Below are 23,271 nucleotides of genomic sequence, written 5' to 3' on the forward strand. Positions count from 1 at the left end.
ATCAGGACATAGAGAAAAATCCTGACATCCTACGTAGCCATCATGCCAATCTTCACTTTGCGAATATAAACTCAAAATATATCTGCAATGTACGTTTACATATCTATCAGTACCCAGGGTATCTACAGAAAATATGTTGCTCGAGTCTGTACATGTATCGAACAATATTATCTAGCTGCCTTCGGAAGAATATCATTATCCCGATCATCAAAATCCAACCCAACTGCAGGACTCCTTGTTGGCTTTTGTTTCAGTTTCTCAAAGATATCATCAAGTAGCTCAGAAGAGGAGGCAGTACGAGGCAAAGTTTCTTGATCTTTAGGCAGCGGAACAAACCTCTTCTGCTCGATTTTGATCTTGAACTTCTGGAAGCCATTCTTCATTGATACCCAAGCATCAGATACCCCTCGCATTGATGGACCTGCACCTGAGTTTCTGGACTGCATCTGTGCATTTACTTCATCGAGTAATAAGAGTGAATCATGAGATTTTGACTTCTCTTTAGATTCTAGTCTTGGTGGTTTATTTGTAACGGTTTCTTGTTCTTTTGGGGCCACTGGTTGACTCCCTTTGCGAACTTCCTTGGATGGAATATCAGCTGCAACTTTTTGCTTATCCTCTTCCTGAATGAATTGTATCACATAAGAGTTTGACCACCCATAAGAGTAAAATGCAAGTTCCACATGAGAAACAAAATTACTTCTTGGACTACATTGTGTCCTGAGTCCTGACGCAATTCTTTATAGCAAAACCTGAAGACTGAATATATTTTCTAGGATTACTCCTAGTTTTCATGAAGCTCCTTGGCTTGATTTCAAACTTGTGTAAGTTTATACCAGCTCACAAAGAGTTGAACCGTCCCTTCAAGATTTAGACTTTGTTCCACAGTCACCCATTTGATGTGTAAGGTACAAAAACAGGGTGGTGAACTTAATTTGGTTGGAATATGACCTCACCCAATTCATTTCGGCCCTCAATGTGTATGTTTTTCAATCTTTTTACTATCAAATAAATTGGCAAACTAATTATATTCCTTCCTTTTGTCAGAATGTTTTTCTAAGGATTCTGATCAATCTTTAAATGCAAATATTAAGGTAGTAAATCCCTACGGAAGCAAACAGTTGATTCAACTGTCCAAAAGATATAAACAAGCTAAATCGAAGATATCATTACATATTCAACATAATTATACTGAACTGAAATGGGAACTAACTCGATGAACACAAATTCTATATTTAAATGTACCAAGGTGATTAACATACCGGTAGTTCACTGGCAGACTCAACATCCTCATTCGTACTGTAGAAGATCCTTGCCAATGGTATGATTAGCTCACCAACTTTATGTCCCTGTTCAAGCCAAGACCTCTCTGGCGACAGAATAAAAACCTATTACCTCCTGAGTTCTTATCAGTCTATGTACCATGAAAATAGGTACCTTGCAACTCTCACTGAATGGGCACTTGCCTTTCTGCAGGATAATTACACCTGATGGATCATAACCGTCCATATCCTCCTCCTCATTTTGGAACTTGATCTTTATCCATCTACCGAAATAATCAATTACGTGGTCAAAGAAATTACATGCAACCAGTAAGGTGTAGATAACCATGATAAGTGGATAGATTTTGTTGAATCCTTTTCCAAAGAAAGGGACAGCATCGTCAATATTTCCCATTCTCTGCATAACAGTATCCAAAGGCGAGATGATTTGATTATGACAAGTAACAAGTTATTAAAAGCTAAGATATATCCTTTCTGGTATATATGTTAGTATTCCTTCGACTTACATGTCAGTCGGAATCTTGTAATGAAGGAAAGGTAATTTTGAAGGTCTAGCTTGTAGCATGACCAATACATGGGAAGAAGTTTATTCAGTATTGATTGGCTGTGCTATTCCGTTTATTGGACATGATAATTCTGAAAATCTAATTACTTCGAATAAAATGTGCATACGAAAGCAATTCAGATATATCACTTTACTTTAATTTCAATCTTTCCCTCAAAAAGTATGCCCAGTTGAGTAACCTCAATGCTAACCTTTTCAAGATGCAACTAGAGTCTCAATAATGATTGTACTGTCAGTAGGTTGATTTTTCCTGGTACAAGATTTTTTTTTTAGTTAGAAGATCAGGCATAATTCTTAGTAGGACTATGAGAATTGTCTCTTTATATGGGAAAAACTGTATGTTTACTGCTACAATCAATCACGAAGCATGACATTCTTGCAATCCTTCAAATCAATAGTCTGTTTACTTCATTAAGATGATGCACACACAGTTAGGAGCACCATATTAGTAGGGGTAAACTTCTAAACAGGTATTCATATTAAAATGAGTAGTTACCTTTTCAAAAACAGTTTTGGTGCCTCGAAGACGTATGAGGTTAAGAAAGTTATAAGAAATTGGAGGTGCATATCTCGCGACCATTCTGGAAAAGATATTTAATTTTTGCCATAATGGTGAGATTCTGTATAATTCATAAAGGATATAGTATGAAATAACTTCGGTGAAGAAACTTACGAACAAATCATAAGCAAGCGGACTGAGTTTGTCTGTCGTGGTGTTAATGAATAGAACATCAGCATCCCAATCTTGAACAAGGAATAGTATGTGCAGATGCACATGTACATCAGAGGAACAAATGCTGCTATCTGCAAAACATGCCACAATCATTGAGAGAGAAAAAAACGTAAGCAAGATTTCTAAACTTATTAGTTGATATGGGTAAAGCTGGAGCTCAGGCAGATATATGATGCATTTTCTAATAGTAGATACTGTAAATTTTTTGGAGTCGATGAAGTTGATAAAGTTGAGGAAGCATGAAATGTAATTTCAGAATGAACAACACTATCTGATCCTACAAGGATATGGCGGATGCTTACTTTTGTCAAATTAGATTTTGGTGAAAGCATAGACATCAACTTAAATCAGGCCAACAAATCTAGGATGACAACGAGACATTATGAGAAGACTGAAGCCTTTTCATTTGCAAAAGAATATACACACTTGATGAACTGTAAGCTTAAGTGTCACATCCATCCTTCCAATCCTTAAATCATTCTATGAAATAATAAAATGTAAATCAGTGTACATGTTGTCTAAGCTCAATAGTAGGATAGAACAGGATATTCTATGAAATAATAAAATGTAAATCAGTGTACATGTTGTCTAAGCTCAATAGTAGGATAGAACAGGATAAAACTTCCATAATGTGTCAAACAGATGCTGTACATGTTGTCTAAGCTCAATAGTAGGATAGAACAGGATAAAACTTCCATAATGTGTCAAACAGATGCTGAACAATATGTGCTACATATAACAAAAAGAATGTGTTAATACAATGTAAGTATCTAAAAGACACAACATTTATCGCCTCACAAATTGGAGTAGGCAGAACAAAGTTCCACTAACCTATAGGGAATGATAAAATACTTACCTGTCATAACTAAAATTTGGAACCTACAGAATAGAAGCCTAGAATGCCTGATAAGGTGGATTTTTGAGCAATTTACACACAGCAGGTACAGTCATAATCCGATGACACACTAACTAATAACAAGAGTTTATCCAAGATTGCAAGTAAGAAAAATAATCTGGCATACATGGGACTATCTGATGGAAAATTTTCATCCCTAACCACCATTAGTCATGATATAAACATGGAAAGTTTTATAACATATGCACAAAAAGAAATTATGCTTCCGAAAATTTACCTGTCCCACCATCTCCTGTTTACCCACTGCGTTTATAAGAATGGAGAAAAAAGATAGATCAACTCCACTTGGCAAAATTGTAGCCTCGGCCAAGAGAATAGCAGCTGACATGCAACCAAGCACTACAGCTAAGAGTTTCTCCAGTTGCTTCCTTAGTATGCAACGCCAAACCAGCTCTGAAAGATCCAACAGTCTCGATTTCAAAATCAGCAAAGTAGATTACATCTTTGGAAATCAGTGTATTTACCATCTACTTGAGACTAGAGATGGTATTTAAGGATACTCAAAACTAAAAGCTACTATTCTTTAAGTATGAATTGCATCCCACCTAAGGAAGTAGGAATTGCAGCCGAACGAAAGAGCGCAGTCTATAATTTTCTTCATTTAATGGTGAAATACAGATTGAACCAGTACATATTGTCTCAAGAAAATAACTGTTAAAGACAGAAGTAGCTAGTTTATGCATTACTCAGAAATGAAGCCTGTTCTATGAGTAACCATCATAGCAAACCTCGAGTGGTTTATATTTTCCTGTCTAAAGGTGAGATATAACTTGGACTGGGTACCTATTGTATCAAGAAAGGACCCAAACTTGCCAGCATGTCTTCCTCTTAAACTTGAAACGTATCTCCTGCAATGATAGCAACATTTAAACATAATGCCAGATAAATCATCATAACAGACATGCACACATTGCTCACAAACTTGTGATATCCAACAAGATGAAATTGTTTCTCTCATTGGGTGGGATAGAAGGTAACATTATAAGATTCATGCTGCTTCATTCTAATCAATATGACCTCTTCAGATATTCATTTAGGTTTCAAGAGTTGGGATGCCTGAACTATTGGTTCTAGCAGATAGTTTATTTGGAAATTGTGATTGACTCTGTGTATAGCCATGTCAAAGTTTCATCTCAGATCTGATCATAGCTAACTAAGAGAGGGACGTAACAAAGAGGACATACAGAAGAAAACATTAGTGCGACATGATTAGGGGGAAAAAGATAATTAGAGAAAAAAATTGTTCTTGTATCATAATATTATTATATCCTCTAACTCACTGTGTTAAGAAAGGTGCACAGGCATCATAACTAGAAGACATCATACCATTCAGTAGCGTTGCGAAGTTCATAATTCTTCACTGTATCTTCCAGCTCAAGGGCCTCCATGACAGAGGCAACGTATTCACTACAAGAGGTTGAGATAAACCAGTCAGGATCAATTTGAATGGATACAAAAAGCTTACGATATTGTTTTAAGCACATCAAGCACATGGAAGAGAAAATTCAGATTCTCTCTAGTCTCAAGTGTAGAAATATGCAGTAGTCCTTCCAAATCTGCACCTAGTATATACTTTAATGACCCACGCGTATTTGAAGTGCACCATAAAATTGTACCTCCTGTATCTGTAATACTCCTCTTGAGCTTTTCTAAGCCGCCGCCTAAGTGCAGCCATCGTTTTGTCATCGGTATCATAATCCATATCATTCTCTCCAAACATACCGCCAGATGGCTTAAAAGAAGGATCTTCCCGTATCTGAAGAATGTAAACATATCAATTAATATTTTTATGAGTTACAACTTAATAAAATTTGAAAATGACATTAAAATACCATTTGAAGCAGCATCCTGTCAATGACATCCATGTATTGTCTTAAAAAGTCACGCTTGGATATTTGCTTTGATGTTGCTTGTGCAATCTGACAATATGACTGTTGTCAAACACATGAGCATATCTAAATATCGCTGATAATTTTTTTATAAAGAGCTGGAAGAAATCACAAGTACTGTCTCCCACAGCCGCTGGGTGGACTAGGATAGCCCGCAAATATTTCAAATAAGTAGATAGATCATAGGGTTATACATTTACCATAACTAATTAGATATGACCGACTTCATATTGAATACGATAGAAACATAAAAAGAAAAGCAATACGAGAAACATTTAAATAATTAGATAGAGTTATACAATTACCACAATCACATTTGAAAATTCCTGATGAGCATCATCAAGGTTCACAGCCATTTTTGCAACCCTATGGGAGAGAACTTTTTGGCGGTTACTCCAATCTGCATTCCTCCAGATGCTCTTTGGTATTTCACTCAGACCAAAGCCAAGAAGAAATGCACCAGTTACAAGCCCAAAGGTATTTGAACAGGCCATGGCAAAGCCCACAATACCACCGCTCCTATCAATAAGACAGTTTTAAGAAATTAACATTGGATAACATGGTCTTAAATGTCATCCTTAGCAAATGTTTAGAAAACTATAATAAATTCTCAAAGTTAACAAAGAAATTTCTAATAAATTAAAATTTCTTTAAATGTTCTCTTAAAACACAGCAAACATTTAGTGAGATTTTATTTTATTTTTTAATTTTTTACTCTTGTAAATTATCTTAGCACTTTATAATCCACGTTGCAGTATCTGAAAAATCATGACTAATTATTGACTACTTCTATGATGGTCTAAATGCAAGTTTACTAGTTCAAATCAGAGGATGCCACAAAGTTCAGATCCTGTTAGTGTCTTTTGTCGCTGTCTAACCGTTAATATATTAAGAAATATAACAGAAGAAATGGGTAATAGTCCCATCTAAATGTTTCAAATGACAGAAATATGATAACAATAAAGTACAAGAAAACTGGGTAAAAGTTGCTCAAGTCACCAGGATTCACCATTGTCAACTATGGGAGCATTTATCTTAGAAAATTGATTGGAAAAGAAATTATAGCAGCACCTAATCAAGCATTCCTACAATTAAAAATAACATGTGTAAACTATAACACAGAAGATACTTGCTGAGGCTGGAAAAGGCATAGAGAATCACATCTATGTTCAAGGCAACAAAGCTAATTGCGCTGATGCTTTGAGTTAGAAGAATTATCACATGCCAGAGGATTCCAGCAGGGAATGTGTGTTATGTACATAAATTGTTTATTACGAATAAAGTAAACACTAGTAGGAAATACATATTGAGGAATGAAATTTGGGAATCAGAGACAAAAACATCAGCAAATATTTCGCCTTTTGCCAGAGAGGTACAAATATTGCAGGAATAAATAGATAAACTAGGTTGTCCATAAACTAAGTACAACAAAGTGCCCACACAAACCCACACCAATATATATACCTAATTATACTTATATAGTCACTTGTTGTATCCATGCCATACTCATATGCCATAGAATTCCAAATCTGTCATAACGCTGTGTTCAGACAGTGTCACACTTGCATCCCACGTAAGTAAATAGATTATAGATTAGTAAAACTTGCCTAAACCATGTGTTAGTAATGTCTTTTTCTCCTTTGCTTCCCATTTAGGTGTTATGCACAGGTGCGGATTTTGTAGATTGAAAGGACACTGTTGCATCCATGCCATACTCGTATGCCATAGAATTTCAAAACCTGCCGTAACGCTGTGTTCAGACAGTGTCACACTTGCATCCCACGTATGTAAATAGATTATAGATTAGTAAAACTTGCCTAAACCATGTGCTAGTAATGTATTTTTCTCCTTTGCTTCCCAATTAGGTGTTATGCACAAGTGTGGATTTGTAGATTGTTAAAAGACCCTACCACTACACCAAAACTCTGCAAGTTGTGGTGAGAGTTGAGGGTTATATTTTTGTATTCTAACGTGCCCACATAGGTTGTAGCCCCTTTTATAGGCAAAAATTTAGATCCACGCAGAGGTGTCGATTTTTAGAAAATCCGCTTTAACTTTGTGGCATATAGGGTTTGGACCTGGGTTGTTCTGATACCATGTTATGCTAAAGGACCGGCCACCACACAAAACTCCAAAGTTGTGGTGAAGGTTAAGGGTTATACTTTTATATTCTAACATAGAGTAAACAATAGCATGATGTAAAATGAGGAAGAGAACATGGGAACCAAATTAAAAGGGCAAGGACAAGTTTGACTCATAAAATCATTAGCACTGAAACTCATTTTCCTAATCTCATGTTTTGTCCATGCTCCAACTCCAGGCTCCAGCATTGAAAATTGTGGATCTTATTTAGAAAACTTGCAGTACACTTATAGTCACTATATGGGAAGCTTCTGCCCTAATTTCTGATTGTCCAAAAATGATATCCTAAGACTTCCATAAGACATGAATAACACTGTTGTAGGCCAATTTGCACTGATCCTTCCACCATCTTGATTGGCCTGGACATTGTAAAAGTAGCATTAGCAGACATTTGTAATGAAGGCATAAGGGCATTGTGTAAATTGCAATAAGGAAGATCAGATCATTAACTTGGAAAAAGTGAAGAGAGCAACTTGATTAGAAGGTTGAAACTTCCTTTCATATATTTTTTGGTGTACGCATTTGTTCCAAAGTGCATAAGCTTTCATGACAAGAGGAATGTTTTAGAACACAGTAAATTTGGTGTACGCATTTGTTCCAAAGTGCATAAGCTTTCATGACAAGAGGAATGTTTTAGAACACAGTAAATGCTAAGAGAAACATTATAAGTGAGTGCATAAGCTTTCATGACAAGAGGAATGTTTTAGAACACAGTAAATGCTAAGAGAAACATTATAAGTGATTGCAGGTTTTCAGGATATATTTGGTTTCGAAGAAACTTAGAGCAGGAAAACATGTTTCTTTGCGAGAAAATTCTAGGTACATTTCTTTACTAAATCATTGAAAACCCTCCCACAATGACAAATGCTGGATTCTTTTTTCCGTTCTTTTTCAGGCCCACATCTTTTCTCACCTTCTATGCTGCCAACCACAAATATCTTAGTAGTGAATGCAACGAAGAAAGACAAACATCTTTTCTCACCTTCTATGCTGCCAACCACAAATATCTTAGTAGTGAATGCAACGAAGAAAGACAATAAGGCACAACATCTAAATTCCTAACTCATGATACATTAGCAGTTTCGCGTGAATTAAAAGGAAAAGTAACAAAAAGGACGTTTTTGTGAAGAGATAAGAGACAGACCAGTTTCCATGCATAATGACAAGCAGAATAAGCCCAAGAAGGCCAATCGAACCCACACACGTGTAAAAGAATAAGTTATATCGCATGCTAGTTTTTAGTCTTTCAGTCATCGTGAAATCTCCAGCATCTTCATAACCCTGAATAGTGGGAACCACAGCCCTGAGTGATAAGCATAACTTCAATATGAGGATATATGCATTAATGAGTATCAAATAAAATATACATTTTTTTTGAGAAAAAGGATGGATTACCACAAAGGTAATCCAGCCAGCTAAATTAATCAAAAGTGGTTGTTACATAGAAATACACACCCCCAACCAATAGTGAGTATTATAGTCCATAACAGAAACTACATACAAAGAAAAAAACGCACCACCCCTCTGTACATACTCAACAGAGGGAAGATCAAAAAAAGATCTAACAAAGACCAAAAGAAGAGCAGTTCACATTGTAACAGAGTTTTTAAGTTTAGAAAACAAAAAACATCACAACTGCACCTTTTGTATCACATTCTAACTGAATCACCATACTCTCCACATCTCTGTCTTCACTTCTAACCGCTCCAGCAGCATGGAATCTATCAGCATTCCTCTTTCTCCGCCTCTCCTGTAGTCTAGCAGCTCGAGCAGAAGCTTTTTCAGAACCTAGCCAAAATGTTGCGAAGGTCATAATTTTGTTCAAAAGCTCAAGGGACTTCTTCCTTTTATTTGAAAAGATTCTATCATTACGTTCCTGCCATATGCACCAAACCAAAGAACAAATGATCACATCCCTTTTCAATTTACAGTTCTCAACATCACTAGTTTTCCAATTAAGCCTAATTTCTTTCAAAGAATCTAAACTAAAATTTTCCTCAGTCTCCAATTTGAATTGAATTGATCTCCATACTGAGTAAACAAACTCACATTTGATGAAAAGATGTGTATGATTCTCCTCCAATTTAGAACATAAACAGCAAGTTTTATCCAAAAAGACTCCTTTCTTTTCTAGAACATCTTTTGCATTTAAGCTTTGTCTAAGAGCCAACCAAACTAGAACTTTCACTTTTAAAGGGATGAGAAGCTGCCATAAATTTGCACAATCATATCTTACACCCCCATCAATTAAAACTTGATAGAAAGGTTTCACTGTGAAACTCCCTTTTGTCTCCCAAAGCTATTTCCTTTTATCCTCCTTTTGCTCTAAACAGATGGAGTTTATTAATCTCATCATAGAACAATATTGGGGAATAAGAACCCCAACTAACTGCTTCTTAAACTGAATATTCCATCTCCACATATTATTCTCTTTTTTTAACATGCTATTAATAGCAGCAAAAGGATACAAAGTTATAGCAAATAAGGATGGAAATAAAGATGACAGAGTAAATGAGTCTAACCATTTGTCCAGCCAAAATAAAGTATGATTTTCATTTCCAACTTCCACCTGAGAGCAACCATTTGTCCAGCCAAAATAAAGTATGATTTTCATTTCCAACTTCCACCTGAGAGCTGCAAACAAAACTTTCAATATTAGCACTAAAATTCCTCCAAAAGTATGATAGAAGAGTTCTCCCAGAATGAATGTATTCTGTCCAGCTTCTCTTTTCAAAATATTTGTAAAACCTAATTTGTTTCCAAATGCCAGGCTTTCCATCAAACCATTTCCAAAACCATTTTCCTAAAAGAGCTTTATTCATGATTCTCAAATTTATTATACCTAAACCATCACAATGTCTAGGTCTACATATCTCCTCCCATTTCACCAAATTAGTGCATTTTTTGTTGTCCAAGTACCCAATCCATAAAAATTTTCTCCTCATTTTATCAATTTTATCAATAATCCATGAAGAAAAAAGAAAAAAAGATAGCCAAAAAATTGGCATAGAAGATAGAACTGAGTTAACTAAAACTAGTCTACCCCCTCTAGATAGAGATCTGCCTTTCCACAAAGATAATCTCCTTTCAATCTTCTCAATCAAAGGGAACCAGTCATTTTTTTCAACTTACCAGGCCTTAAAGGCACTCCAAGATAGGTAATAGGAAAATTTTTACTTTTACAATTCAACATAATAGCCAAATTATGTTGTAAAGATTCATTATTCTCAAGAGTAATAAGAACACTCTTATTGAAATTAATCTTTAAACCAGATGCCAACTCAAAGCAATACAAAATCAGTTTCAACACTATTAATTGTTCTCTTTTATTTTTGCAAAAGATCAATGTATCATCTGCATACTGTAAACAAACAATTTTATGACTCATGTTAACAGGGCCTAAGCCTTCAATAAGATAAGAGTTAATTGCTAATGACAACATTCTGGTAAAAGAATCAGCCGCCAACACAAAAAGAAGTGATGACAAAGGGTCTCCTTGACGAACACATCTTTTAGACATAATCCAACTTCCAGGTTTACCATTGATATTAATGGCAGACATGCCTCCTTTTAAGCACATATTCACCCAATTAATCCATTTCTCACCAAAGTTTTTAGCCTTTAAGACCTCCAAAATAAAGTCCCAGTCTAACATATCATAGGCTTTTGAAAAGTCTAATTTTAAAAGAATTCCTCCTTTTTTATTGTTTTGAAAACAATCATGAATAATCTCTTGAGCTGCAGCTACACCATCAAGTAGAAATCTGTTCTTAATAAAACCAGATTGAACTGAATCAATAAGTCACTCAAGCTTAGGATTTAATCTGTTTGTCAAAACTTTGGTAATAATTTTGTAAATCACATTAAGAAGGCTGATAGGTCTGAAATCATTAACAGTAATAGCCTCATTTTTCTTTGGAATAAGAACAATATGTGCATAATTAATTTTGTTGATCTCCAATTTGCCTTCATAAAATTCCTCAAAAAGTCTCATAATATCCATTTTCACAGTCTCCCAAAAGACTTGGAAAAACAAAGCAGGAAAACCATCAGGATCAGGGGATTTATCACCATTCATATCAAAAATGGCTTTATGAATTTCTTCTTCAGGAAAAGGAATTTCAATATCACTAGGACCCCAATCAATAAAAGGGAATAAACCATTCCAATCTAGCTGACATCTATGAGGCACATTTTGACCAAATATCTGATTGTAATGTTCTGAAAAAATCTGAGCTATACCAAACTCAGAACTTACTTCAACATCATTATGTGTGATGGAAGAAATCAAATTATTCCTTTTCCTACCATTGGCAATTTTATGAAAAAATACAGTATTATTATCTCCTTTAAGCCAATGAGTTTTTGATCTTTGTTTCCACATTTGCTCCTCTTGAAGAAGGATCTCATTTAATTGAATGATAATATCATTTTTTTTAATTACTTCATCATCCTCTAAATCTCTATTCTCCTCTATAACTTCCCATTCTAACAAGCTGTCCAACAGATCTTTCTTTTTTTGTTTAACACTATAAAAATTTGAATGTACCCATTGCTTGATACATTTTCTCATAAATCTTAGTTTACCAACAATGTTTTTAGCAGCAGATTCACTCTTAGGAGCACAGTTCCACCATATAGGTACACTTTTCATAAAATCATCAGACTGTAACCAAAATTTTTTAAATCTAAAAATTTTAACTTGCTGTTGATTTTCCCCACAGTCAAAGCTAATAGGAGCATGGTCTGATAACTGGCTACTAAGACCTTGTTGTCTAGAGAAAGGAAAAAAATCTTCCCATTCAGAGTTAAAGAAAACTATGTCAAGTCTAGCCATAGAAGGAGATCTTCTTTTATTTGTCCAGGTAAACTTTCTTCTATGAAGAGGACTATCTATTAATTCCAACTCATTAATCACTTCTTTAAATTCTTCCATATCTTTTCTGTGATTAGTTTTCCCTTTTCTCTCTGCAGAATTAATAGTGACATTAAAATCACCCACCACAACCCAAGGTCCTGAAAAAGAATTCTTAACATCTCTGAGTTCTTGTCAAAAAAGAACTCTCTCCTTATTACAATGAGGACCATATACATAGGAAATTGTCCATATAAAGCCATTTTTCTTATTTTTTAACATAACAGACATAACATATTTACCAGCAAATTCTTGTATTTTCTTCCAAACATTGTTATTCCAACCAACCATAATTCCACCAGAAGCCCCAATAGAAGGTACAAAAGCCCAATCATACATGTTACCTCCCAGACTTTTAATAATATTGTCAGAATAACAACTCAATTTTGTCTCTTGCAAACATATTATTTCAAATTTATTCATTTGACAAAAATCTTTAACTCAAAATCTTTTTGAGCTCAAACCCAATCCTCTTACATTCCATGTAACTAACATAGACAACAAAAACAAACTCCTCAAAATCAAAAACTGGAGCCTACTCAAAAGTAGCTCTCTCCTGTTCCATCTGCCTCACTTTTTTAAGGGGATCAAAACTCCCTTGAGGCTAAAGAATGATAGCACATTTAGAAGCATAATTTTGTAACTGCTTATTAGAACAAGCATCAAATAGAATTGGAACAAAACATTTAGAAGCATAATTTTGTAACTGCTTATTAGAACAAGCATCAAATAGAATTGGAACAAAATTAGAGCCCAAAGAAGAGATAATTTTGTAACTGCTTATTAGAACAAGCATCAAATAGAATTGGAACAAAATTAGAGCCCAAAGAAGAGGAATTTTCACCTGATCCACTAGAAGAGGCACCTGGAGTGTTCTTTATGATATTTTTCATTGCAGCTCTGGAAGTAGCCCTATCCAATGCAGACATGGGTTCCATATCCACAAATCTTGAACATCTCCTAACAAAAGTGACATTAGGAACAGCTTCATATTTTGTGGGTGGCAAGGAGTTCAGAGGTTGAATAATAGGTATATCTTCTTCCTTCTCTGAAATTTTATCATTGTTGAAGTGCTTTGGAAGAATTAACCATTTATCAGACTCACTATTATCACTCTTAGCAATAATTTCTTCATTAATAGGAGTCTCTCCCCCTTTGTGGTCTGGCATATCCTCCCTGGTAAGAACCATATTAGATTCTTTTTCAATTTGAGAATTATTTTCAGCTTCTTCATCATTGCCCTCACCACAGTCCATTATTTGATCAGGAAGAACTAAAATATCATTCATCTTTATCTGTTCTGGCTGTTGTTCAACCCCCAAGTCAATAAGCTGTTCAAAATAATCTTCCACATCAGTTAACACATGTTCTAGTTGTTGCTCCACATCAATATCTTTTGATATATTCTCTTCCCAAGTTCCCCACTCAGATTTTTTATTCTGATAGAAAACTTTTGCATTAGACCATAACCTGACAGCAAGAGAGTTCCATGGATTATTCCTCAAATCTTGCTTAACATTCCATGAAGTGGTCTCAGACCCTTTCAAAGAAGAAGAACCAATTCCACTATCCTTCCTTCTTTTAAACCATTTATCCTGATAAGAGCTTTGGTTGGTATCATCCAATTGGTCCACCTTCTGTTTTTTCTTTTCCCCTTCATGTAATTCACCCATAATAGACATAATAGAAACCTCAATGTTATATTGATTCTTTCCAACAACAATCTTCAGAATTATAGGAATATCTATATATTCTAAGTAACAAACCAGCATCACAGCATCCACAAACTCAGTACAGACATTGGTTAATGAATCCAATTCAACAAGATCAGCAAAAGGCTTAACCATCAAATCAAAAGATTCTTTATTCCACAGATGAGGTGGAACATTTTTCATTTTAATCCACACATATGATTTTCTTTTTTCTACCACATTTCCTTCCTAAGCACTCCATCTTCTGAATTTAAATTTACACGATCTCAAGTTAATCACCCCCATTCTTATCAGATCATCCATTTGTTCTCATGGCTGTATTTTAACCAAAACTTCTCCATTAGTAAACAGTCTCACATCACAATGCTTATTCATAGGAAAATAAGCTCCCAGATCCAATTCTAATCTTTCAAGGAAAATATTACCTCTTTCAACAAAAGAAACTATAGCAAAGTTTCTAAACTTCTGAAAACTAGAATTAACTTCCCCTTCAAATTTTAAGATAGCAGTAGTAAAACAAGGACGATCAGCTGAGATCTTCAACTCAGCTTCCAAATCTCCATAATCTCTCGGTCCTTGATCTTGAAAATGCACAATATTCTCTTGAAGAATGTCCTCATCCACCGGATCCAGTGGTCTTTTGCCCTTATTTTGCTGAATAATCTCTGATGAGGAGTCTTGCTTTCTTATAGAAGAGAAGGCAGAGGAAGTTCTTTCTCTACGCCACTGCCAAGGGTTAGAATGATCAGATCTCCCCCCACGACCAAGGATCTGCCCAGCTCTTCCTCTATTGCCTCTACCCTCAATATTATAGCGTCCTCCAGTTCCTCGACCCCTAAAAGGACCACGCCCACTATCATAGGATCCTCTTCCACCAAAACCACGACCTCTGTTATCAGATCTATCACTGTTGCGGTCAAAAGCTCTGTAGTTTCTTGCTTCATGACCTGTTTCTTAGCAATTGAAACAGACAATTGGGTCTCTGCAATCTTTCGCCATATGCTTCAATCCTCTACAACGGAAACACAATTGATTCTTTCTGATGAATTCTGCAGAGAGAACACGAGGAGAAGCAAGAGATTTTTGGGGAGGCGGCGGTTTAGGTTTTCTTTTAACAACATTCACCCATTCCCCTTTATTAATATCTTCCTTCAACTCCTCTTGAGATCTCTGCGATGGATCGATCCCCACCGTAAACTTTAACCTAGTTCATCAGAATTTGCTCCCAGTTCCACAAACTTAACCCTAGTTTACTCACCCTGGGTTTGAAGAGATTGATTGGGCTCAGAAGAATTCGTATCAAAAGAAATTGAAGACTCTCCCCAAATATTGCGGGCCACGAACTCCTTTGGATTCGGCCCAAATCCACTCCCAAAAAAACCATCACAGAACAAAAACTAGAAAAAGAAAACAGAAAAAAAACCCTAAAATCAACGAGAAATTGAGAACGAAAGATTGAAGATTGAAATTAGCTGAAGAACGCCGACGTGATCGTTGGTCGTCGACGCCGGTTTGAGTTCGCCGTTCCGAGAAAATTATCTCGAAGCTCGTACGTCCTTGAAAGTGTTGGAATCAAAGCTACCAGCTCCCCAAATTACTTCGTAGTTCGTACAAGTGTAATCTTATTGAATAAAATATACATTTAACAAACAAGAATACTGGACATACTGTAATATTAAGCAATGACTAAAACAAAATGCATGGTTTCCGTTGTAATGCCACAAAAGCAGAATATAGTAAAGGAGAAAACTACAGACATAGTTCAAGAACCAAATTGCAGATAAGCATAGTAAAACAACAACAACAAGAAGGACTTTATCCCAAATGTTTGGGGTCATCTACAGGAATCATCATATTCTTCTATGTTGTTCTATTCCCCTAGGATTCATCTGCAAGAATCCTATTTTTCTCTTCTGTTCTATTCCCATAGTATTCTAGTTGTATATTATGTTTAGTTCACTAGTTCCATGGTACTAAAATGCTTCACCATGCTCAGATGAATTTTTACTTGTTACATGGTGGATAATTCTATTCCAATGAATGAATATTACAAGGTTTAGTTTCAACCCTTACCTAACAATTTCTTACATAAGAAATCAATTATAACTTGGTATGTAAATTTACACTCGTCAACACTAAAAAATTACACCCATACAGGTAATTGTATGGGTGTAAGGGCCCACAAAACTAAATAGCTAATACTAATATGCTTGAATCCATATTGGTTCATTTAATCCGCTAGTCAAATCGTGAATTCAAAAATATTTTACTATTTATCCAACTAATTATCTTCCAAATGAAGTATTAAATCCAATTTCATGTCTTTGCAATACCCTTTTTTTCATGTGCATTTGCACAGGCCATTATTCTAGTATTTTCTAAAAGAAGGGTGGTTCCAGCCAGCGATAGGCAGCACCTTACATAACATCTTTCTAAACATAGTTGAAGACCCCATGATGAATAGTCCCAAATTGGATATGTGCTATAAAGACATATAAGGGATCCAATAAAACTCAAAGGAGTAATCTATAGCTAACACTTTTGTGGAAGAAATAATGGTAAAACCTCCATAAGCAGGGCGATTTTGAGAGGAGAAAGACTAGGAATGCTGACTTCATAGGAAGTTCTCAACGGTGTTGCATGTGGGAAAGAGCCAAAACTGGAGAAAATATCTATAAAATAATAAACTAAATTTCTACAATATTTTGCAACTTTGTATCCTCATTTGGTGCAAAATCTTTGTGAAGATTCTTGCGAGAAGAAAGAAACCCATGCACATAACCGTTTTTTCAGATATACGTAAAACTTGAATGTTCCAAATAAAAGTTAAGTTATATAGCTACTATTAGCAAATGGTAGATTCTTTCTTAATCACTTCAAGTTTATAAGATGAAAACCAAGAAACCTTCATAAAGGAATTTACTGAAGTTTCACTATTTGCAGTAATCTTAATGAATTCTTTATTAAATTGGTTTCAAGTCCATGCCCAAAAATATTACAAGACAAAAAGGCCCACACCATAATTCTTATATTCATAAGTAAAACGTACCATGTTATGATAGAAAAATTAAGGAGTATAAATTTCAGAAAGGGTTTTTTCATAGAAACCATCTTTAAAATACGGTCATTCTATAGAATCCACCTTTGATCTTCAAATTATACATAAACCACCTTTAAAGTACTTTTTGTTGCTATCAAACACGTGGACTCACTTTTAAGTCAAGTTTTTTCGGTTTTTATGTTATAATTAGTTGCCAAATACCAAGTATATTAGAGAGATGATCTTTAATGGAGGTTAGGTGAGATCAATTACGTAAAAAAATTTTAATAAAAAGTGGGCCTAGGTGGTTGATTGCAACAAAAAATGCTTTAAAGGTGGCTATTTATAAATTAAAAATCGAATGTGGTTTCTATAGAATTGTTGGAAATTGGGTGTAGACCCAAACCTCGTCGGCTCCGGCGAGCACGAGGTCAGCGGCGACGACTTCAGGCGAAGTCGAGGTGGAGCAGACAAGCTTTCCATGAACTCCAGGCGAGATCGCGAGCTCGTGATCTTGCAGGCGAAATCGACCGCTACAGGCGAGGGAAATGAACTGCTGGCGAGTTTGGAGTTGGGGCGCAGGCGAACTCGAGCGGTGTCTTCGACAGGCGAAATCATCGAGCGAGGGCGAGTTTTGTTGGCGGCTCTCCCAGGCGAAATGAGGCAAGCTCGAAAATCCCCTTTCTCGCCTGAGTCGGTTGGATCTAGCCTGGATCCAGCAGTTATCTAGGGTTTTCCTATTTAAGGAAATCCATGAGCACGAGAAGCAGGTGCAGCCGTTTCTTTTTTTTTCCTTCTTCAAAGCGCTAAACTCCTGGTGGCGGCCATTTTATTGAGCTCGAGATTTTCAGAAGAAAATCTCGTTCATTTAATCTGAGTTCTTGTAGCAGCTGTTTATTGAAGAGAGAGGAGATTTTACTGTTATAAAATCTCGCGCCTTTTAGAACAACAGATAGTTTCTATTGGCTCTTCTTTTGAGAAATCTCAAGTTGAGATCCGCTCTTTTACAAGCTCTGTAATCTTCTTTAAATATAAAAGAAATTATTTGTGTGGCTCCCGAGGACGTAGGCAAGTTGCCGAACCTCGTTAAAGTTTGGTGTTCTTTGTTCTTGTTTTTTTTGTTTTGTTGTGATTTCTTTTTTCCATTGCTTAACACAAGATCCGGTAGGGCAAATTCCGCAGAACGGGTATCAGAGCGTATCTGATATTTTCCCAACAAGAATGACCATATTTTAAATGTGGTTTCTATGAAAAAACCCTTTCAAAAACAAATGGTCATTTTCCATACGAATTTTGCAGATTTTATAAGACAAGAAACTGATAGGGTAAAAAAGGTATTTTAATAACCAATGGTCATTGATTGATATAACTACAGACAAAGGCCACATAATAAGAGAAATTTGCATAGCTATCAGGATGATTAAATATACCAGGTCAATGCAAAAGTACTCCAATACGACCAGCTCCAAAAGAAAGCTATACCCCCCTTTTCATGGCCAACTAGTGTCTGCATGGAAATGGAGGTACAGCTAATGGTTAGTTTTAAGAATGAAACATGAGCACAATTTATCAAAAAAATAAATCAAACAAAAGCACGGAATGCAAATTCATATAGCTATTGCAGTGAGAAACAAAAAGGGTTAGGGAATTCCATACAAATATATGATGGCGGAAAAGCGCACAACCGTAAAGTTACCTATCCTTCTCATTTTCAGTGCAGTGAAGAAATCTCAACATTATAGAACAAATAACTTAATCAGGTTTGTCTTCTTCTTTTTTGTTTTTCTGTTTTTTGTTTTTTGTTTTTTGTTTTGGGGGGGGTGGGGAGGTGGGGGCAGGGGAGTCGTCCATGTTTTATAGCAAGCAAACTCTATTCAGTGAGCACAACCAATCAGACTGAAAAGAGTGCTATGATGAAGAAAATATTTCTTTTTCTCTCAGCCTTGGTGATGATAATTGAATGAAACACTATTCTTTGCTGTGTTAGGCGTTAAATTGTCTGATATATCTTGTTTGTCCACCACTCACAAGATACAGCCTTTGGCTAAAGCGATTATTTTCAGTGCATTGGATTTGTAGGAATTTAAACTTCAAATCTCGCCAATTAGAATTCAATATATGTTTATTACCCTTGTCTATTCTTCCTTTCAACCGCTTAAAGCGGCCTGAAAACATGCACAAGTAGCATTAAGTTCGCTTGAGTATAACAGTAGCTCAGAACACATCAATTTTACTTTAGGTAAAATGCTTCCCGCCATTTCTCAATCGAGCTTGGCATGCCATATAAAAGCAAAGTCAAAACATGCTCTATATGGTATATACTCTATGGCATAACACTCTGTCATTAGTCTTTGCACAAAGCTTTCCACTGTCAGAAACGAGATTTATATGCTTGCTGTTCCACGAGTTGAAGAAGCAGCTGAGATGCTTCTTCAAGAAATCCAGACACTTCCTAAAGAAATGCCATCAGTTCTCCCGTTGATTCAGTTAATTAAGATCTCTTATTCTGATGCATAAATCTCGAGGAATTGTACTTGCAGATGACGCATGCTTACATTTAACATTTCCTTTAACAATAATATATCAAGGGTTTTAGCAAAACAAAATCAATATGTCAAAGATTTACCGCAAGTGACGCCCTCAAGATCTTATGTTCAATAATCAACAAGGAAATATGCATTGCTTGTCAAAAGGTTTTCAATTTCTAATTGCATAGAGCAATAGTTACATTCCACAATTTCTCCCTCTTGAAGTTGAAAATTGCGCAGTCTTCTTTCTGTCCCATTTAAAACTCTAGGATTGTCCGCAATGAATATGCAAGGTTAACCATATTGAACGCAGAAAATCCACAGGCATTCTAATTTCTACAGGTTTTTTGCCCAATTTTTGCTTATTTATAAAAGCACAAGCAAAATTTTACACTGAAACTGAAAGGTGAAAGCAACCTATCACCAAAAAAAGTCTTCTATAATCTCAAAATAAAATCATGAAACTAGCAAAAGTTATCAAATACCTAAACAAAACATCTTAACCTTCAAATGCGTAGATTTACTTCACAAAATGGCACAAAATGGCACACAGGCAAACCTTCAATAAACAATCCGCATGCTAGCCCGACTCAAACGGTAGTCGGTAAAAGCGCATCAAACCCGTTGATGGCTGGGGATTTGCCAAAAATCCTATAAATACGAGAGTCACTGACACATCCGCTTCTTTAGTTGGTCTCGTGACCTGAGCAACATACGACGTTCAAAACCCTAAGGTCATACGGCCAGACAACGCGTAAACCTTTAGCGTCAACAGCATCATACGCGTTAGCCTGCGATCAAAAGTCAACGTACGACGGTCAAAACCCCAGGGTCAACGCCGGAAACGTATAACCCTAGGTCAACGCCAGTCAATGCGTTGCGCATCAAAAATCAACGTACGACGTTCAAAACCCTAGGTCAACGCGGACAACGCGTAACCTAGGTCAACGCCTATCAATGCGTTGCAATGAAAGAATCACCACTCCGAAAAGTACACGAGTATAAACTGCTTCTTAACACTCCGAAAAGTACACGAGTATGAAACTGCTTCTTAACACTCCGAAAAGTATACGGAGTATAAACTGTTTCTTAATACATCCAATAAGGTATATGATATAAACTATTCCCTATTTTTGGTTTGAGAAGTTCCTGGAGAATATTGTTATAAATATTCTTAAGGATAACTCAACTACACTACGCCGCGACAACCGCGTCACAAATAAGGCTCAACGCCAGCAATCGATGGTCAGTTCTACGAGCTAAAGATCGAAAATCAGGAATTGACTTCAAGTTCAAATTTCCGACAACGGTCAGACAATAAATGCAGCACCGGAACTCTTAGCAGTCATTCGACAAAGCACGGAATAACCTGGAAGATTGAAGGAATCAAGAACGGAAGTCATTCCAAGTCCCATTACACGAGACTGAAGGTTGGGACATGCATATCCAAAGTATTCCAGACTTCTTCTATAAAAAAGAACGAGACTGAAATACTTTGGAGGGGGTATCTGTAGGCATATAAAATTGCTTATAGGTCCCTTTTGCTCAGCTCGGCACAAACCGACGAACCAACGAGGCGACGAGATCGAACGAATCGCATCAAGCGACGGAATGCATCCATACGCTTCGGAATCAAGCCAAGTGTCAAAGAATCAACGAGTCATCCAACAAGGCATACTCGGACAAATGACGATCGAATCAAGATCGTTCGCGACTCCAACTCAGAAGCGGATTTACTGCCTAATCGGGATCCGGATTACTGCCAAAATCAGATCAACCAAATCAAAGACTAAGTTAATCAAATCACGGACAGAACCAAAGGCCAGAAAACACCAAAAACCACCACCTAGAGGGGCTCGGCCGAAGCCGAGCCAACTTCAGGTGGCTCGGCCAAGCCGAGCCACCTCAAGGTGGCTCGGCCCAAGCCGCAGCCACCTTGGGGTGGCTCGCTGGCCGAGCCACCTCAAGGTGCCTCGGCCATTGCCAAGCCACCTTGAGGTGGCTCGCGCAGCCGAGCCACCTCAGGGTGGCTCGGGCCCAAAGCCGAGCACCCTGAGGTGGCCGGCCCAGATCTGTGCCTAGGCACAGATCTGAGTGCCTATAAATAGGCTAGGCCTTGGTTCATTTTGAGAGGTTGAAATCTGAGAGGCGAAGCCCTGCTGGATTGGAGACTCAGAACTTAACAAGATTCAAACTTTAGGACTTCAAGGACTTGCTCATCCAGATCTGGTGCTCGGCGACCGTCAACGCCAAATAAGGCAGGAGTTCGAGAGGACCGGATCTCAGATCTACGCGTACGAACTCCGGATCTAAGCTTGGTCTTAGATCCCGAGACTTGAGCGATTGTTTCCTTGGTGAATCAATCCCTCCCGGCTATTATTTCCTTCGTGGAATAATACCCGTCGTACTGCGTAGATCCGACCGGATCTAGATCGCGCGGTGGTCCACGGCAAACAACCCCGGCGCAGGCAAAGAACCCACAAAGCGAGCGACCGCAAAACAAGAGCTCGTGATTCGTTCGACAAACAAGGAAACAAAGTTGTAATTTTTCATTTCTATTTATTTGATTTTCGTTGTAACCGGATCTTATAAAAAGACCGGATCTTTGTAATCGATAAACTGTTACAAGAGTGTACAATGGAATCAATGATGAAAGCTACAATTTTTCCCGCGAACAACACGTGTAAGGTACGGATTATGGTGTTATAAATAACAACCTGCCACAATATCGAATATATGGTCTTTGGTTCTTTTTACGGTTAAGGACTAACCAACAACGCGTGTTAGGCACTGACTTATCTCTTCTTAGGCTTCAGGATAAAATTCCCCATACTGGAATTCTGATGTCTTCTTCAATCGGTGAAAGACTAAACTGACAACGCGTGTTAGGCGTCGACTTATTAATTTCTTATACTATTCACCTTGAGGCTAGAACCCTCTTGGGTTTAGTTTTTCTTTTTATTTATTTTTATTTTGTTTGATTCGCCTTTAGGCTAGAACCCTCTAGGGAATCACCCTTTTCTAAGAAGTGGGTTCAATTGTAGATTACCTATATCTATAATTGAATCCACCATCTTTAATTTCTTGCATTTTCTTTTATTCTAGAATTTTGTTCTTCATTCTTGATTTTTTTTATTTTCTTGATTTTATTCATTTTTCCTTCTCACCTTATTGATCATACTCATTCTTTTGTCAATTCCACTCTCACTTACACTTTGCACCTATTCACACACCATCTTCACTCTCTCAATCTCTTCACAATCATATTCACTCATCAATCTTATTTGTCACGTACACAACATAAGAACCGATTTTATATTTTCTCCTACAAAACATCTTCCTCGTGGGATCGATATCTTTATACTATAACTTGACACGGTTGTGCACTTGCAACTTTTTTGGTACATGTTTATGTCGCATCACACACTCTTAATATGGTATAGATACTAAGATATAAGAATATAAAGATATATAATGTAGTTATAAGTATACTTATATATGTATATTATAAAATTACAATTATATAAGTATATATAAGTGCATAAGTA

At 36.6% G+C, this 23,271-nt stretch overlaps 1 protein-coding gene across 1 annotated transcript; it reads right to left on the minus strand.

The window, feature by feature from the left end:
- Nucleotides 44-19,453, minus strand: LOC109834568 (LMBR1 domain-containing protein 2 homolog A-like). The gene is made up of 14 exons (XM_020402604.1): nucleotides 19,430-19,453; nucleotides 18,626-18,702; nucleotides 8,673-8,831; nucleotides 5,692-5,905; nucleotides 5,330-5,416; nucleotides 5,114-5,253; nucleotides 4,824-4,904; nucleotides 4,281-4,345; nucleotides 3,715-3,890; nucleotides 2,522-2,652; nucleotides 2,345-2,429; nucleotides 1,467-1,680; nucleotides 1,263-1,369; nucleotides 44-623 (listed from the first exon to the last, which is right to left on the minus strand). Exons 1-14 carry the CDS (start codon nucleotides 19,451-19,453, stop codon nucleotides 168-170), a joined length of 2,016 nt encoding a protein of 671 aa, XP_020258193.1. The 3' UTR covers nucleotides 44-167.

This window comes from Asparagus officinalis, chromosome 3 (genome assembly GCF_001876935.1).
Source record: "Asparagus officinalis chromosome 3, Aspof.V1, whole genome shotgun sequence".
In the NCBI taxonomy this organism is placed as follows: Eukaryota; Viridiplantae; Streptophyta; class Magnoliopsida; order Asparagales; family Asparagaceae; genus Asparagus; species Asparagus officinalis.

Bases quoted from the DNA above. Each gene is read 5' to 3' on its own strand.
- LOC109834568 (XM_020402604.1), bottom strand. From the start codon at position 19,453: ATGGCGGGAAGCATTTTACCTAAA. The intron at 5,254-5,329 runs GTATTTTAATGT...TACATTCTTCAG, and splicing joins ACAGGATGCTGCTTCAAATG to ATACGGGAAGATCCTTCTTT. The intron at 624-1,262 runs GTATGTTAATCA...CAATTCATTCAG, and splicing joins AGTCTGCCAGTGAACTACCG to GAAGAGGATAAGCAAAAAGT.